The sequence below is a fragment of the Brienomyrus brachyistius genome, chromosome 11, assembly GCF_023856365.1.
Source record: "Brienomyrus brachyistius isolate T26 chromosome 11, BBRACH_0.4, whole genome shotgun sequence".
NCBI lineage: Eukaryota > Metazoa > Chordata > Actinopteri > Osteoglossiformes > Mormyridae > Brienomyrus > Brienomyrus brachyistius.
In genome coordinates this window covers 7,874,025-7,892,087 of record NC_064543.1, presented here as the reverse complement: position 1 = coordinate 7,892,087, position 18,063 = coordinate 7,874,025, and the positions used below count along the sequence as shown (strand labels likewise).

General features: G+C 49.5%; 1 protein-coding gene across 4 annotated transcripts in view; it reads right to left on the bottom strand.

Annotated features, from left to right (window-relative positions):
- Positions 1–14,033, bottom strand: part of dmxl2 (Dmx-like 2) — a 29,891-nt gene extending 15,858 nt beyond the window's left edge. For 3 of the 4 annotated variants that reach the window (XM_049030673.1, XM_049030676.1, XM_049030677.1), the window contains exons 1-18: positions 13,380–14,033; positions 9,910–10,035; positions 9,756–9,827; positions 9,117–9,195; positions 8,758–8,902; positions 8,237–8,303; positions 7,669–7,841; positions 7,252–7,432; positions 6,983–7,157; positions 6,576–6,785; positions 6,192–6,454; positions 5,357–6,038; positions 4,831–4,952; positions 4,647–4,736; positions 4,446–4,557; positions 4,240–4,359; positions 2,495–2,722; positions 352–2,007 (exon numbers count right to left, since the gene is read on the bottom strand). In XM_049030673.1, coding sequence (XP_048886630.1) covers positions 352–2,007; positions 2,495–2,722; positions 4,240–4,359; positions 4,446–4,557; positions 4,647–4,736; positions 4,831–4,952; positions 5,357–6,038; positions 6,192–6,454; positions 6,576–6,785; positions 6,983–7,157; positions 7,252–7,432; positions 7,669–7,841; positions 8,237–8,303; positions 8,758–8,902; positions 9,117–9,195; positions 9,756–9,827; positions 9,910–10,035; positions 13,380–13,466 — 4,588 coding nt within the window. In that variant the 5' untranslated portion in view covers positions 13,467–14,033. The remainder of the gene's footprint in view (positions 1–351; positions 2,008–2,494; positions 2,723–4,239; positions 4,360–4,445; positions 4,558–4,646; positions 4,737–4,830; positions 4,953–5,356; positions 6,039–6,191; positions 6,455–6,575; positions 6,786–6,982; positions 7,158–7,251; positions 7,433–7,668; positions 7,842–8,236; positions 8,304–8,757; positions 8,903–9,116; positions 9,196–9,755; positions 9,828–9,909; positions 10,036–13,379) is intronic. The other variant, XM_049030674.1, reaches the window with a different exon arrangement.
- Positions 14,034–18,063: the final 4,030 nt, after the last annotated feature.

Here is an 18,063-nt window from a genome sequence, read left to right as displayed (position 1 = left end):
CGTCTGAAGGCTGGGATGTCTGAACATTACAATCCTGCATCAGCAGACAGGACACCATGTTCTAGGGCCAAGGTAATCACGGTAACCTTATTTAACGTTACGGCTCATGCCAGAAATTGGGCTAGGCTACCTAAAAGGCCCGGAGGCACAGGTCCCCCTTCCCGATAAAACCCTTGGTCTGTTTCTGCAGCAATGTGGCATCTTGGCTGCCTCAGTAGCTGGAATGTCATTCAGGTTCCAGGTCTCCTGCCAACAGTGTGTCACTTTGAGGCCAGGGAGTTCGGGAACCCAAAGCGCTCAAATTCTCGCCGTCTAGCAAAGCAAAGCAGCAGTTTGCGGCTCCAAACTCACCGGCATACCGCTTGTCCGAGGTGCCGCTGACTTCGGCGCTGGTGGTGGCCACAGTGTCCGCCAGCCCCACTAGGAACATCTGCTCCAGAGGGGTGAGGCCCGGCAGGCTGGAATGCATCAGGTGGCTGGACAGTACCTGGGCATGTTCCGGCCCGAAGTAGGTTGGGCCATACTGGGACAGGTTGATGACCCTAGACTTTTCCTTCTTCTCGGATGCAAAACTAACAAAGTCATCGGTGGTGACAGCAGGCACCTGGAACAGGTCAGCGTATTGGTCCTCGGGTGCTTTCTGGGCATCGCCGTCGGAGCCCTTGGCACCTTTGGCAGCCTCCTCGACGCTCTTATAGGAGGTGTCTAGGTCGGCGGAGAGCAGGGCGTACAGGGGCAGCGGAGGAATGGAACTAATCTCCGTGTAGTCACGCCCCCCCTCCCGGCCAGCAAGAATGATGTCCTTGGCTGTGCTGCCGCTGACGCTGATGGTGCGGGACAGGTGGCGTCTGGTCCCGCCCTCTCCTGCCTCCACGTCCCTCACCACCGCCACCTCCCCCGCGATACACTTGACGAGGTGGGACAAGATGGCCTTGGCGCGACGCACTTTCCCGAGGTCCATCAGCTCCAGGAGCTGGGTGGGGTGGTACTGGGGCAGCGTAGGAGACAGTGCGTGGGCAGCCTCAAAAAGACCCCCGTCCTGGATGACGGCGGGCGTCCGGAAAGCATCGTCAATGCCCGCGCTGCCCTCCACAACGCTCCTGGACCTGGATCGGGCCTCGGGCCCGGTGAAGATGCTGTCCGACGGGCTGTCTTCCTCTGCATCGCTGGGCTTCTTGTCTTGCCTCCACTGGGCATAGACATGCATCTCACAGTCCATGCCCACAACCAGGATGCCATCTCGCACCCAGGACAGAGAGACGGGCAGCGAGGGTGTGCCGTCCACGGAGGACACCAGGTCCACGGAGCGAAGCAGCACCCACCGGGACTTGACGCCCTGCTTGATGCTGCCGCCCAGTGGCAGTGTGATGACGGCCATGCCATCCTTGCCGCTTGGCTGCTCATTGACGATGCCCGAGATGCGACCGTACATGAGTATATTAGAGCCCACGCCCACCGTAAGGATGTGGGATCCGTCTTCCTTTGACAGCCAGTCCAGGTGGACAAAGTGTTTGATATTCGGGCTCTGAAGGATGTCCCGGCAGGCGTACGGGTCGGCCTTGCTGTACACAAACAGGTTGCTGTCCACACTGACCTTGGGACCCAACACGCTGCCTACCCTGGTAAAGTCGTCCAGGTTGATGGTCTGCTCCAGCACCCACTCGGAGCCGCCCGTGGACTCACACTCATAGATGGACACGTGCATGGAGAACTCTGTGGGTACGCAGCCATCGCTTCGCTGCTTGAAGGCCACCGCCAGGCGGCCTGTGTACGAGCAACTGACAGCCACAGGGCGGCCAGTTACGCACACGGCGCTGTCGTCGTCCTCCTCCTCGTTCAGGAGCAGCCAGGGTTCCCAGCGGTACGTGCGGCTCGCCTCGGGCTCCCCTGCCGCTGGGCTCGCCTCTGGGACACAGCGCCAGAAGCGTACGCGGCTGTCTGAGCAGGCGGTCACAATCAGGTACGGAGCCAGACACACCGGGTAAATCGACGAGGAGCTGAGGTGCCCTTTAAACCGAAAAAGCAGCATCTTAGGAGAGTACATCTGCGACACCAACCTTTCAGGGCCATGAGCACTTCCTACTCTATTTCACAGTGGACTCTCCAATTATTCGACACAAGTTTACAAAAAAAACAAAGCTCTGTACAGCTTTACTTAGACAAAAATGTTCTGAGGGCAGAAGGAAAAATAATTGGTTTAGATAGATAACCAATCATATTGTCAGAAGTGGATCTAAGCAACTAGAAACGGTGGGACCAATCAGATGTCTCGGTCCTGCCTCCTTCTGCCTTCATTACAGTATTGCGTAAGTAAAACACCCGCAAGCCTTTGTTTACAAGATTTAATTAGTTCAGGGTTCCTGGACACAATACATGTAAACAAAGACCATATAAAGAAAAACAAGTCATTAAGACACCACTTAAGACACATAACGTATGTGAATTTCTGCCTGGTTTAGTAAAGGCGTCACCCATATTGGAGATGCCAGCTGACCTGCGGAGGGCGTGGTACGGATGACCTCCACCCCGGCGGGCAGGTCCAGCCGCTGGCTGTACACCAGCCTGGAGTCCAGGATCAGCTTGCTGGCGGACTGCAGGTTGGCAGTAGAGGAGGAACGGGGCAGTGGACTCTGTCCAGGGGATGTCTCCGGAGAGGAGTCCATGACGCCCTGCTGCTGGGGAACCATCAGCTGGTTCTGGAATGTCTGGGGCTTGGTGTTTTCTGAAAAAAAAAAGGGTCGTCTCCCCTTAAACACGCATCTGTCTGTGCTTGTCCGTCTTCATCAGCACAATCTAACCACCAGCGTCTTCAGCTCATTTTACATTTGGATCATTTATTCTTAAACATCTCCACTAGCAGGAAACTATCCATCACTGATTCCTCTCCTCCATGACTGTCCTGCTGCCAGTACAACCACTTCCTCAGAGGAAAGTCGTTTCATGTTTCCATTTAACCACGGGGGCTTCGCACGATTTATTTCAGGGTACAATCTACATTACACTCTTGTAGAATGATGCTCTAATGCTCCAACGACTTGAGACAAACTAATCGTATCCTTTAAAACTCGAGTCACCACATGGCTGCCTGGCATTCTCCCGTGTTATTTATAAGAGAAGCCCATTTGTAATCTGTCACAAATGGCACCTGAGAGTCCAACAGTGAAAGCGATAATGGAGTTTAGTGACGTTGGGATTCTCTGGGATTTGCAAGCGAGGGGCCTTGTCAGACCCCCGGGACAGATCATCTGCAACACACGCTGCCCCACTGTGTCATAAATCGCCGAAAAACCCACACGTCCACCATCACGCCTCAAATGGCGGGCGAACCATGACACGAGCAGTGCCTGCAACTAGGGGTGTGAATTAATTGGGGCCAACAATTTGATTTAAAGAGCAATTAAATGTATCGGAAATGCCTCATTTCTCCCACAATTTGATTCCATTTGATTTAATAATAAATTATTATGTCACAGGCCTGTACGTTGAGACCTCTTATAAGAGGTGAATTGGCCAATAAAATCCTTCATTCTCCACTACAGGAAATGTCTGATAGTCCAATGTAATCATCCCTTGTGTCCAAGTTGTGTCTTTAGCTCTCGTGTGGCCAACTTTGAATACTAATGAAGTTTAAATATCGGCTGGTAATATCTGCCAAGACTGACACATTAGATCGATGCCAGAATCTTGATTTTTAATGAGTATCGATCGATAGTTATGTTTTAACCAATATATTGTGCATCTCTAGGGCTAACATTACTTTTTTCTACGCTAGCTAGTTAGCCGCCTCACAGGCTTGACCATTGCTACTGTAGCCACTAAAGAAATTTTTTTTAAGCTATATTTCCCAAAAAGCACTGTGGCAGAAACTCTTAGCCACTAGAGTGCGCGTTCTGTGCCACAAATCAGTCGTTACTTTCCCAAAAGCACAAAGATCATCCGGTATAGTTTCTTATTTGAGTGTGACCCATCCTGTGCCAACTTATGTTCTGGAAATTGCCATGACAGTGCTGTTACTTTGCACATGTACCTGCAGTAAGTGAATGTGAGAATGCACAACTTCAAAGCTGGAGTCTCTTTAAGGATATAGATCCCAAATATCCATTATAATTGATTCCGACATTACAGATCGATGCAGCTAAATCGCAGCCTTAATAATCGATGCATCATAATGTGTAGATGCATCCTTATATTGCAACCGGCAGCACACAGGATGAGTAGAGACGCATGCAGGACACGCACCTACGCAGGCCTGAATGGACTTCAGATGCAGGTGCCACATCTGTAGCACCGAGTCACGGTTTTCGTCCTTCTCGATAACCACCAGGAAGAACTTTTCTGAGAAAGGAGGGGGCAGGTATCCTGTCTCGCAAAAAAGCATGCCGTCAGAAATAACGATTTGTCAAAATGGATTTTTTTTCTCAGCTATTAAAATTTTATGCTGGTACCGTTGGACGATGGAAAGCATGGGTACATGTCAGGGGCATCATCGTCATGAGGCTTGTACCCCAGAATGAAATCCTCCTGGAAGACGTGCAGCAGCTGGGTGTTGGACCCGCACTGGGGTGGAGGAGAGCAGGAGACCATCAGAAGGACGCCGCGGGGGGGGAGGGTAGCCCACCAGTGCGGACGCCGGAGGAGCTACTCACCTGATTGGTGATGGCGTCAAGCTCAATGATGCAGCCGGGCCGGGCGGTGGACTGCTGGCTGACAATGTTGAACACCTCGCCGACGAGCTTCTGGAGGGTGGGGGACAGGTGGGTGGGGGTGGTTGATTCGGAGGAGTGAGCAAATAGGAACAGGAGGAGGTAGGGGCTAGCCCCGCGGACTTACGGAGGTCTCGGGATCCGACAGCTCGTCAAGTAGCTTGCGTGCGTCTACCACGGCTTGGTAGAGCCTTAGATTGGTCCCGTCTGAGGCCACAAAGCAGGCACTCGCTGAATTGCAGTAGGTGCCTGATAGTGACAGTTTTATGGGTGCAAAACAAAGAGTATTTACAGTCAAGGAGGCTTGTGGCAAAGAGGATGTGGGGACTAGATTATGAAATGATTATTGGCACCTTTGTCATGAGTCAGAAAGGTGAACTAAGCGACATACCAACAACTGCTTAGTCTTAAAATCAGCAAAACCAAAAAGCAAGAAGTGGGCCATAGCACCTGCTCTCTCTCTCTCTCTCTCTCTACCACCCTCCCTCCCTCTCTTCCCCCTTCTCTCTCTCTCCTAACATAGAATGAACTTGTTTATACTCTCCATAGAGTTATGACTGAGGGAGAGGCCTGCCTCCTGCAACAATCACACACTCTCCACATATTTATTTCACAATCGTCATGGTCCACAACAGGACACAGGCCGTGCTCACCGAGGACGGTGCTGGGGATGAGCGTAGGCAGCCAGGCCACATTGGAGAAAGCGGAAGTATGAAGCGAGTTGATCCTGGCCAGCTCTGACACGCCGCCCGTGCAGGACAGCGGCCCGATGTGGTCTACGCGCCACAGTATCAGCTCGCTGTAGATGGCGTCAGGGTCGTGGAAAGTGCGCGTAGCCGCATTCTTCAGCTGTTTTCTGGGGAAACCCTTCGCAGGCTTGACGGCCGGAAGGACGTCCAGATCTTTCTCGGAGTCCCAGGAGCTGTCTGTGGTGGGCGTGCGCAGGGCATTGTGGTGCGAAGACGTCAGCAGCAGGGGCAGCACCGTGTGGCACGCCTGGTCGTTCAGGTGGAATCGGTGCCCACAGTAGCGGAACTTGTGCGACACGGTCATGACTGAGGCAAAGGCCGACCTCTCAGCGAAGGTGACTGCCCACTGGTTGAGGGAGCCATCGACGTGCTTGGACACCATCATGACGGCTGGCCCGATGATGGGGGCCGGGGAGCAGCCCGTGGCGGAGGGACCGCCGGGGATGCGTTTGGCCTGCCTATTTTGGTCCAGTGCACCATTGCTCTCGAGCTCCGAGAAGGTGCAGGCATACATCATGATGTTCTTGCTGAGGGAGTTGGCGTCACCGGTGGGAAATGCCACGGGAATGCGGGACGAGAAGGACACCTGATGGCAGAACAAGAGATGCCGTCCAACTCATTACAGGTAGTGGTCAATTCAAACAAGTCAACATCTACAACATCAATCCGCACCATCAAATTGGGTCTGCTCATTGCACAAATAAAAACCACAATATACAGATACATAGCTGCATCATACCTGGACCTGCCTGAAAATCCCAGGGATGTACTCATCCAGGTACTTAACATGCCAAACCAGGAAGGAGCCATCAATAGGGTGGATGGTGAAAAGCATGTCTGGACTCTTGTTCCACTCCTGATTGAGAGCCTCCATCTTCCTGTCCAGAAGCACCGCAGGTAATGGAGCGCTACTGCTGGACCCAGGTGAGGAAGCCTTGGTGCTCCCATCCAGTTCCCCTTCCTCGTGCTCAGAGGAACCTTTGTCGGACATCTCATCGAGGTCTGAATCAGACATTTTGATACATCAAATGGGGCATTTTTCAAATACACTCCTATAACATCATTAGCTATCAAGCTGTGAACAAGCCCCTTCAGACCACATCATAGTGTGGATGGGTCGTACCAAAATCAAACTTGGCCTGGGGGGTGTCCTGCTCCATGTCTTCGGAGGCGCCCTGTTCCAGGTGATGCTCGGACACCTTCCGGAGCTGCTGCATGAAGAGGTCCATGGAGGTGGTGAAGCTCAGGTCCTTGTTGTTTAGCCAATGGACCACAAAGCCACCGTTGGCCTCATCGGCAGAGAAGGCCGACCCGGCCAACACTGATGGAACGTCTGAAGATGAGAAGAACGTACGCACGGCAGACAAACAACATTAGGTGGCGTGTCGATTAGGGAACATCAAATAAGTAGAGGCTCACAGTGCAAAACCGTGAGAGACTCATTAACCCATGAAACGGCCCCCACAATAAGTGACGCGTGTGTTGATGTTACTGGACCGCCCCAGAAATAAAACAGCCCATTCTGGTTACCAGTGTTGGGATTGATGCTCGCGGAGATGTGGAAGTGGCAGAGAGCGTTGGCATGGTGAGAGATGTGCCGGTGGACTTCGTGCGACCCTAGCTGGCTGGGCAGGAGCTCTGTGTGGGCTGCTAAGGCAGAGGATCTTCTGCGGCCTCGGCGTAGGTGTTTCAGGTGGTGGATGGACTGTCACAGCGCAAAAAAAACGCCTATTAGAACTGAACCGAACTGAACCAGGAGCGAATCATCGGTGAGAGACGTGGTCAGCGGTGCTGCCGACCTCCAGAGCGTGCTGGATCTTATCCTTCTGGCCCCCGGCGTTGGGCAGGCTGCTGCTGAAGCTGGTGGCGTTCTCCGAGATGTGCCCCCCCAGCAGGCTGTCCTCCGGAAGCAGCGTCTCCGACCACAGGCGGCAGATGCCGTCCTGACACGAGGTGAGCAGCACGTTGCAGACCGAGCCCCTGTGCGGCGATGCACGAAAATGGGAGGCACCGGCCGTGTTCGGCAGGACAGGACAAGTCCTCACAGCACCAAACGCACTCATATTACTTGTACTCTAACTTGACAGCTGGCAGATTTCCCATAATTCCACGAGGCATTTCTGCTAGAATATAAATTACATACCAAAGAATCTGTATTTTCCACATCTCAGAAACAACACTTGCTTTGTGCACCCTGACACTCTCAAGCGACTTACTTGGCCATGAACTTGCTCGTCTTCCTCCAAGACAAGCCCGTGACGGCACGAGGGTGAGCCAGGTACACAAAAGAGAAGTGGACAGCAGCCATCTTCCTGTCGGGCAAGTCCGGGACCACCACGGCGGACCTCCAGGCCGTAGTGGGATACCACACCTTCAACAGGCAGTCGTCCTGCACGAGAGAGAGATGCGGTGATGCAACGCAGTCCCAAGCCAACATATCGCCAGGCAAACACCTCGATTTCCCCAGCTGAAGGACGCGTCGCAGAACACGCAAAACCATTCATACACTAAACGTCTAACTGGAAGGTGACAATTCCCAGTGAAATGATTTATAACCATGCTTCAAATCAATCATGTCTCACGCATAGCAAATATACCATTAATGTAAAAACTGCAAATATAACCCCTCTCTATAAACACCTCCGTCTTACAACGTACAGATGGAGTTTCTTATACGTTACATTCCATTAAATGTGAAGGTCAGGGCGGGAAATGCGCAGAATAGAGGTGTGTGGTGAAGCTCTGCCTTTCCCATTCCTGCTTATGGCGGCTGTAACTCTGCACCTTTCCGGCGGTAGCGAAGTACTCCCCATCAGGTGACCACTTCATTATGTTCACGGGCACGGCCGTCCTTGGGTCCGGGAGAGCGAGTGGGAAGGAAGAAGAAGAATAATAATAATAAAAAAAAAAACAGGATTGCAGCGAGGTTAATGATCTTCTCCAGATGACAGGAATATTGACGTTTCAGTCAGTGAGAAACACACCAGCGCACTTTAAGGTGGGACATGAGCTCTGAGGTGAAGACAGTGTAAGGAGGAAGAGATCTAGGTCACCTAGTCAGCAATGAGTGAACCAGCAGAGACCGGTCGCCTAACTGGGAACTAGTCACCAGGAGATCCAGGTCACCTATCCAGTAACTAGTAACCCAGAGATTTACCCCTGATTAGCAGGATGCCCCAATGCCCTCGGGCCCTAGTTTTCCTAACCAGGTACAAAGTCAAACACGTTGTGGGGCTTTAGAATCCGTCTGCTGCGCTATTTTCATTAGCATTTATCATGATAAAGGCCAGAGCAAAGACACTCACTTGCAGTACCAGACACAGTTCCAGTCATTAAGCACCGGGTGCATTTTCTCCTCCGCCACCTGGCTATCCTCCTCCTCCAGGAGGGTGTCACTGGTGGGTGGGGCCCACAGCTGCAGGCATTCTGTCGCAGCAAGGATCCGGTTACCTGAGGGTGGCAGGTTTGTGCATTAAACACAGAATGCCATTAAAGATGAGGGCTGCGGGTGATGAGTAACATCCAATGCGGGTCTTTATCGGAATCAGCTCCTCCATTTACCCAAACTCAAACGGCCTCCATAGCTCGGTGTAGGGAATTATCTGTGGGTCTTCCACTTCATGCAATTAAAAGCCCAGCAAAGATTGGGAAGGAGATCTGTTACCTTGTGGGTCCCACGCCAAGTTGTAGGTCATGGCATTTAGGAAAAACTGCCCCGTCTTTTGCCACTGATAGTTTAGTTGCTGTTAAGAAAGAAATAGGGGACACTGTTCAAATCAACAGGCAACATCCTGATAACAGACTTCCTGCCTGCATGGGTGTTGTAATGCTGAAAATCAGGTAGCAATGAGCTAGGAAACATGACTGATATTTCCATCCATCCATCCATCCATCCTAACTGCTTAAACATCTAAACATCTAAAACAGGCTCATGGTAACATATACATTTCAACTGCTTATAGAAAAAGTCTTTTTTCTGAGAAACACAAAGCATTTTAATTAAAGCACAGGGCATCACTTTTACTTATCATTACTTAAAGCCGAACTTTGCCCCGGTGCCTAACAATCAGCTGCCATCTCGTGATTTCACATCAAGCTGCTGTTTTCCCCCCACCCCCAAAAACAAATATTTTCATTTGTTGTGACAGCACGTTGTCCCCGTCACTCAGACGGCCAGCGACCAATGGGCTGCCGAGGAATCTGATGAGGCGTCAATGATCGTCAGTAATTAACCACGCCGACAGGGCAACGCCTGCCCAGAACGGGGCCCGAGGAAGGAGGAGGAACGCAAGGCTGCACTCACGCTGTGCCTTTTATTCAGGGCCGTGGCCAGCGGCTCAAAGATGCACACGGTGTTTCCGTAGGACGCGGCAATCTGGAAAAGAGGGAGCGGGTCAGGGGGGGAGGTCATGGGCGAGGGGGGAATGCAGGCTGAGATCTGCTGGGAAGGCACTCACTCTGCCCAGATGGTGAGAGCACTCCACACAGCCCACTTGGATATTCCCATGCTGAGCTCCGGGGACGATCTGTACACACTCAAAGTCGCTGGCCAATATGACGATGTCACAGCCAGAACCATAGGCCTGCGGCAAAGAGTGAAAGGGGAATATTAACACATAAAAACAACTGCATGTGGCATATAAAGGCATGCTTTTGCATGATGATGACACGATGGTGATGATGACACAATAATAATGCCCCGCCCTCTGCCAAGGCTCCCTCCGCCAGCCACGTGCCGGAAGGTTTTCGTGTTCTGCTCTGTCACTCTGCCCTTGCGTATCCCGCGGGCCTGTGTCAGTGTCTAGACGAGGCTCGGATCGATACACGTTCGTGATTTCCGGGGGGGGGGGGCTGGGGGGGTGACAGGTCGTGCACAGCGCCGTGGACGGCAGTGAGCCTCCTTACAGCCCCAACCGTGATGTGAGCCTCTCCATCGCAGCGAGTGCCCCCCCCCCCCAATACACCGCTAACGAGCCAAGACGGCGCACGATGCAGAGTCCTGCCGTCACCCAATCCGCAGAACGTCGTGAGCGAAGGCGCCTGCGGCGTGATTAATTCATGGAAACACGAGAAGCGGGGAAGCACTGCGTACGCTCAGCAAACTGCGTGACAAGTCGGCCAGCCGGCCGGGTCCGGCGACAGCATCCGCCACGGCAACCATCCGGCACTTCATGCCGTGTGCTCGTCACATGGGTGAGCCTCCCCCTCCCCAACCGGAGTCCCTCTCCGGCACCGCCGGGTGCGGAGGCAGAGACGGGGAGAGCCTCTGCGGATCTCGTCATCGCCGCCGCACATTATCGCGGGAATTAAGCCCGGTCACCGTCACACGCAGGACGGCCGTCCAGAATACCTCCGAATGACCTCCGTCATGGGTGGGGCTTGTGCTCATCCCATCCCCGCCATATTTTTCGTGCTCATAAGCTCATAAATCTTTCACTCTATTGGTGCGTGTCGCTAAGGAATGGGGAAGCAGGCAAAAAAAACAAAAACAATTTGGCTATCAGCGACCAACCTGCTTCTTTCCCACTCTTAAAGGCGCAGGTCTCATTTTACTGTCTAACGTGGACAAAACAGTTCTGCATTGGCCTCTTCTCTTGCTGCTAACCAGGGCGACACTGTGCTTATTTCTGTATAAACCCTGAGCATCAATGCCAGATGGACACCCTCAGGGGCATGGCGGCCCCTAAATTATGACCGCTGGCATACTACCTCCACTCTGTTCCTGTGTCGTGTGTCATGTGACCTACCCAGCCCTGACCGGAGCTCACCAGTCTGGCAAAACCTGACAGGCAGATGACAGCATAACTTACAAGTGCTTTTGCTTTGGATTTACAGTGTTTTGCACAAGACAAGTATTTTTTTCAGGAATCTTCCGGCATACGAACAACTTGCTCCCTTGCTTATCAGAAGCTCAACATGACAACAAACGCTGAAAATCACGAAAATCCACCAGGATCAAGCATAAATAAGCTGCTACACTCAACTCATATTTGCATGTTGAATCAGCTGCAGATTTTCCATGGCTAATGTGCATTCAGGTTCCCTCCCACAATGAGCACGTGCTTAAACCACGAAAAAAGCCACTTCAGGGAAAAATGTGTCAGGGCTTGTCTGATTTCAGAGACCAACGCCTTACCTTCTGTTAAACCTCATATTGTCACTTCCACAGAATTAAGACATTCCTCGCTTTGGACATTCCCTGCCTCAATTCCATAAATAATGTAAGACAAAGCTTTTTTTTTTGCCTAACTGTGTCCCAACTTAAATATCCCATCTCAGGCCTGACCTTTAACACCAGCACTGCCCACCAGCATTGCCCAGATCTGCCAGGATTCTCACAGCGCCCTGGGGAAAGGCCCTTACTCCACGGAGCCGTTCCTATGTCCGAATACGTGGACCAGCTGGACAGTCACACATTAAACAGAAGGCTGCTAGGAGTAAGATCCAGGGAAACGTTTCAAGGGACAGCAGTGGAAAGCTCACCTTAATCTTTGAAAGGCTTTCGGCACTGCGACTGGTTGCAGCGACACCTTGCTAAAGTGGATGGCAGAGCTTCGGTCGTTAAACCTACTGCATGCCACGTCAGGGACCGAGGGTCTCATCATTCAGGCACCGTGTCTGGGACGTCATGAACCCCACCGACAGCAAGCTGCAGCCAGCCGTGAGGCCCCTGTCAGCTTCCATAAAGCTGGACACTGCTGTCGCACGAGTCACCAGCAGCAGGGATAATGAGAAGATGGCGAGGGCAGCGGTCACCCAACACCCCGTCTTAATTAATGAGGACAGCGCTCTGTCCAATCCCATAACAGCCCCCGCACAGGACAAACCACTCAAGCTCATCGACGCACGTAAATCCTGTCCCTGCGGGGCCGGCATCCCGGAATTCAAGCGGTGAATTTGCAATTCTCACCGCATCCTCTGACACAGCAAAACCTGGCGCTTTCAGGACAGTTTCTCAGACTTTCACTTCTCCCTCAAACATTTTTTTTTTTTTTTAATTCCAGCTCACTGAATGACAAGCACATTTCAAAAGCTTCATATGACAAAACAAATCAGACATCACATTCAAAACTGATAATCCATTTCATAATGCAAATAAAGGTGTGATACCGCTTGCTAATTACATGCATGACTCAGTTATTTTTTAATAATGATAAAATATAAACCATCAACCTACTGTACTGCATGCTACTCAATAATCCACAACTATGAATAAACTACCGGCCACAAGTGTAAAGGAATAATATGTTATTTAAAAATAATAACTTTATAACCCATGAAGACTGAAGGATACATTATAGACAAGGACGACCCATGTTGCTCTGACACCCACCAACTCATCTGACGTCTGTGGATTCGGGTATTTTAAGAATGACATGCCCCCCCCCCCCCCCCCCGGGGCCATGAATCATTTTCATGCAGGCAAACACATGAGGTGAGATGCCCACCCACTCCGGCGATCGGGAGGAGGCCGCAAAAAAACCCAAAAAAGCAAAAAAACCGTGCTTCACATGACGGGACTGGGTTGAATCGGATTGGACTGGATAAGAGGACCTGACATCTCCCCCCCCCCAATCCCTCACCTCAGTGCACGGCCCTTAAACATAACGCGTCGCTCCGGCATCACCACTATACCAGGCGGCTGGTTAAAGGTCATTTGCTGAACCCGATCTTCGCCCCAGAATTGCTAATGCAACTAAGTATCCGCACACCAGCCGCACCAAACCCAAGCCGAGCTGCGATAACCTTGAGCATCCACAAGGCAAACACGAACAGCAGACCTCAGCCATACAGGAGCCTGAGTGACGCTGGGCTGAATATGCGGAGGGGGACACCTTTGCCAAGCCGATGCCTCACAGATGCCGGGTCGTGTCGTGTTGCGCTTCGCAGCGATCACCCCCCCCGGAACGGTAAAAACAACACTTACCGTAAACGGGATGTCGCTGACGCTTCCCACCGAGTAACAGCTGTCCCCGGGATTTACCGCGCCGGTCAGCACCTGGTGGAGATGCATTTTCCCCTTCTTCTAGCCGGAGGTGGGTCTTTAATAATTCACAACGCCGACTCCCGTCCACCCTTCCCGTCTCCCCATCTAGGTGCGCTGTTAGAGAGCAATCCCATCGGTCTCTGGCCTGTCACGGTGCAAGCTCGCCGAAAAAGCAGGCTCCTCTCCGCTTTTATTTCATGCCGACGTAGATAAATGTTGGACAGCTCGACTGCTGCCCGTCCCGAAACTCGGATGTACCTTACTGTCGTCTTGCCTCCGTGCCGTATCAACAAACAGTCGGATTATCGCTTCCCCTCCGTGGACAAACGGATCTCTGCAGCGGCGTTAGCATGCGCGCGCACGGCATTCCCAGGCACGGCGCCTCCGACCTCGGCCATAGATGTACGATTTCTAGAGCCAGCACAACAATGCAACCGAAAATCAGCAGTCAAACGCCTGCGAGTTGTGTTGAAATTCCGGATATATAAAATCATTTAAATACACCATCAACAGCGTATTTTACGCGGCCAGGATAATTGTCTGCGCTCCCGTCAGAGACGCCTCAGTCGGGAATTGCTTTTACAGTCACGATGCTGCGTCTCGTCTAGTAGCTTTATATCTACAGGCACGCGCACCGAGAAGCTGGCGGTGCGCGCGCCCCAGCTATGACGACTCATGCCTTCGTTGATCATTAAAAAACTCGAAGCTGCCGGCGAAATTATAACGTAATTGGAAATAAGCGCATCATTAGAAGGTTTTAAAAATGAACCTTGCCATGTTTAATTGTATTTACAAAGGATGGCAAATTACAGAAACACAGGTATAGTTAAGTACCTACGAAGCGTAGGTAGGCGACGTTAAGAGGGAATCCCCGACCCTCCCCTCAATGATGGTGTTTTGGTGCAGTCTGTAATTCCTCCTGGAATTTCAATCGCACATATGCCGAAAAGGACAGCAGGAACATACGTTAATATTTGTAAATTAACATAGTATTAATTAAAGCACTTGACTACATAACGTAAAGAGAACGTATTAGCCTGTGCGCTACAAAAGTTAATGGAGATTTCCTATTACCAATATCTATACGCATATATAGAGAGAAATTAAGTCAGCAAAAGCGTGCTGTCTGACCTAAAGGGGTGCAGTGGGCGGTAGCTGAACACAAATGAAACGATAAGCTTTGTCCTGCGAGCAAGGGTGAAAAAGGACACAAGATCCATCGGGTTGTCCCTCACAAAATACACACCAACCATAGACTTCCTCTGAACCGATTTGGACTCATTAAATATATATCAATACAATATATGTGCATCGGATGATAGATATTGGCGTTGGTATTTTTATATTATGAGGTTTAAAAATGAAATCAATGTTTGTTTATCAAAAGCACAACAGCACAGCAAACAACGGTAAATGTACGGAATGAAATGAGTTAACCCGTGAGCCCCCTACAAGAACTAATATATAAGAGAAATAAAGTACAAACGGCAGAATAGTAAATAGAAATAGTAAGGGAGTAAGAGTTTGCGTGGCTCCCCTCAGGATGACGGCTCTGCTGTCCCGGCCGCAGGACACAGACGAGGAGAACGATCCTTGTTCCCAGGCCCGTTTAACTCCTCAATTCACAGACTTCTCTTCCGCCTCCCTGCACTAGAACCCGTCATTCTGTCTGCACTTGAGCCCCCCCGTGCCCACTAACAATCCCTCCCTTTACATATTTATCAGTTCTTATCTATCTGATTGACTGCAATTTTGCACAGCATCTTTCAAATACTGTTGCACATTATGTGATTGTGTCCTTGTTAAACTGCCCTGTGTGCCTTTAATTGCCCCTCGGGGACAAATAAAGTTATTTTGAATTTGAATTAAGAAAAATAAATAATAACAATAATAACAGTAATAAGTAACAGTGAATGTGCAAACTGTCCATGTAAATGATCTGATCAGCTGTTGAATATCCTCCTTTGCAGACAGAAGATGCCGTGGAGCCTGTTTGTCGGGCTCCCAGGCTCTGGTGCCATTTGGGACGGCTGGGTTTCTCCAGGATGGACCTGGCCTTCTTCAGGGTTGAAGCATCTACTGCTGTAGGTATCCTGGAGATCCAGCAGGTTCCAGAGGTTTAAAGATAACAGTCCAGCACCTGTTTGAATGCTTTGATTTTAATTCAGTTCATTCCTGTAATTAATGATGAAGGTCAGTTGACATTAACCAAGTTGATTATAATCATTGTTTGACTGTAGCCTGCTGCAGCACCTACCCACCTGTGTGCCTTATGCTTCAAAAGACCCTGCACTAAATTTGTTATTTTCAGCTATTGATTATTTCTTCTAAATATATTAATGTTAACTTATACTGTACAATAAACAGTTTCCACATCTGCAATATGTTTTTCCACATTTACTTGAATTCAGAAATAAATACATACATGTAACATAAATACATGTAACAAGATCTTTGCAAAATACACCAGTATTTTCAAGGACTTTGATGTTCTATAATACAATTTAGAGCAAGGTGTTTTAAGGGTAAGCTAATAAATTTAAAGAATCTAATGGTTACTGTACTTTATTCTGATGCACACCTTGGCTGGAGATATTAGACTGCTCCATTTAATCAGTGAGCCCAAATTACATCAGGGGGTGTGCCAACACACACACACAGACACACACACAGAGTAAAGCCGACGGAAGAAATAACAGGGCGAAAAAAGCATTCGGCTATGTTAACACAACACATTCCGTGAAAAAACTTATTTAAGAAAAGGTTAAATGTGTGTTAAATGTTCTTAGAGTTTGGTTTTCGGTAATAATCAATTCCCTTTCAGTTTCTGTGTTCACAATTAGACTCCATTTCCTATGAACAAGGTAAAGATTAAAGGAGAATAGGCTAATGTTCACTGTGAATTTAAAAAATCCTTTTTGCAGGGGTGTACTGCGAAGTGCTATTGTGCTGGCAGTTGAAGCAAATATGCTGGTCTAAAATGTAGGCTTAGTATAGATTTTCTCATTTCATGGATCAGTGCAAATTTCAGAGTGTCCCTAATTATCGGGCTGCATCAGCCGCACTGCCATTACTGCTGCAATGACAAATAGTATATCATAATCCTTTTTAATAATTTCTAATTATATTTTCTAATATTTTAATGAGAAATTGGTTAATATTTCGGTCTTGAGGCCTCATCATCGTATAAGCTTTCCATCAGCACGCATTCAGTATCCGAGCTAGGTGCAGTGGCCTTACAGACAAGGGTAGCTGCAGCACGGGGGGGGGGGGGGGGGGTACGTGCACGCTGGCCTCCGCAGCAGATGCACCGCACAGCTCGCAGTCACCGCATGTGATCAGGCTGCCCCAGTTGGTGAGCGCGTACAGGCCATGTGAGACGAACCTCCCCCGCCTACACACTCCTGCGAGGTGCGCATGCTCTCCAACAGCAGTTTATCCACGCCTGAATACCACGGAGGAAGACCATAGTACCATCTGCCTGCCATATTAAGCATCAATAATGCCCTCAATACCCCACAACAGTAATAACACAAAATAATCATCATCATAAAGTACAATGAATAATAATACTTATGATTATTATTATTACTATTATTATTGATTAAGTGGCATACATATTTCTATCATGACCTACGAGTATAACTGTCTAGTTCTTTGCACTACTCTGGAATTTAGTAATCAAAATAATTTGTCTGGGTACCAATTAGACTGGAAAACACTGTATTACATTACATTACTTAGCTGGCTGCAAATCTATCCATTATTTAAAACCAATGGCCAATTGAGATTTGGAGCCTATGGGTGCAAGACAGGGAGCAACCCAGGGTGGGGCACCAACCCATCGCAGGGCACAAGGCAGGGAACAACCCAGGATGGGGCACCAACCCATCGCAGGGCACATTCACACTCCAATCAGACTCAGCATGTTTTTGGACTGTGGGGGGGGGGGAACCAAAGCATCTGGAGAAAACCCCACGATGACCTGGGGAGAGCATGCAAACTCCACACACGTGGAATCCCATCGGAGACTTGAACCCAACTCCCAGAGGTGTGAGGCGAGTGTGCTAACCATAACACCACTGGCTGCATATGAAACATGGGAATGAAATAAACCAACACAGATCAATACGTTTGTGAACCAAGAAAACATAGATGGGTTTTACGTTTTTAAGTCATTACATTTATTTTATATTATTTTTTTAAATGCCACTATCATATTGCATGCTGGAAATAACTAATCAAGGTGAAATGGGCTGGATTCTGTCATATTTATCGCTGCAATGCATGCCGTTTACAAAATGTTTTATTCCTTCAAAGAAAGAAAAAGAGCTCAAGGAAAAGATTTTTATATAACCAGAACACCTACGGAGTGATAATGATGCCAAGAAATATTATTCTGCCGCTCATCTCCATACTAGGAAACAGAATCTTAAAAGGTTCTAAATTCTACATCCTGTTTTCTCAATTCACCATTCATTTTCTCAGTTGAGTGTTTTTGTTTTTATTAAATGAAAACAACAGTTTTTCCTATGTTTCATGAAACGTATTAGTGTTGCAACTGTGTAAGTTGTTAATGATTGTTTTCCAGCATTTTCCTTAGTAGTCAAATGGACATATGATT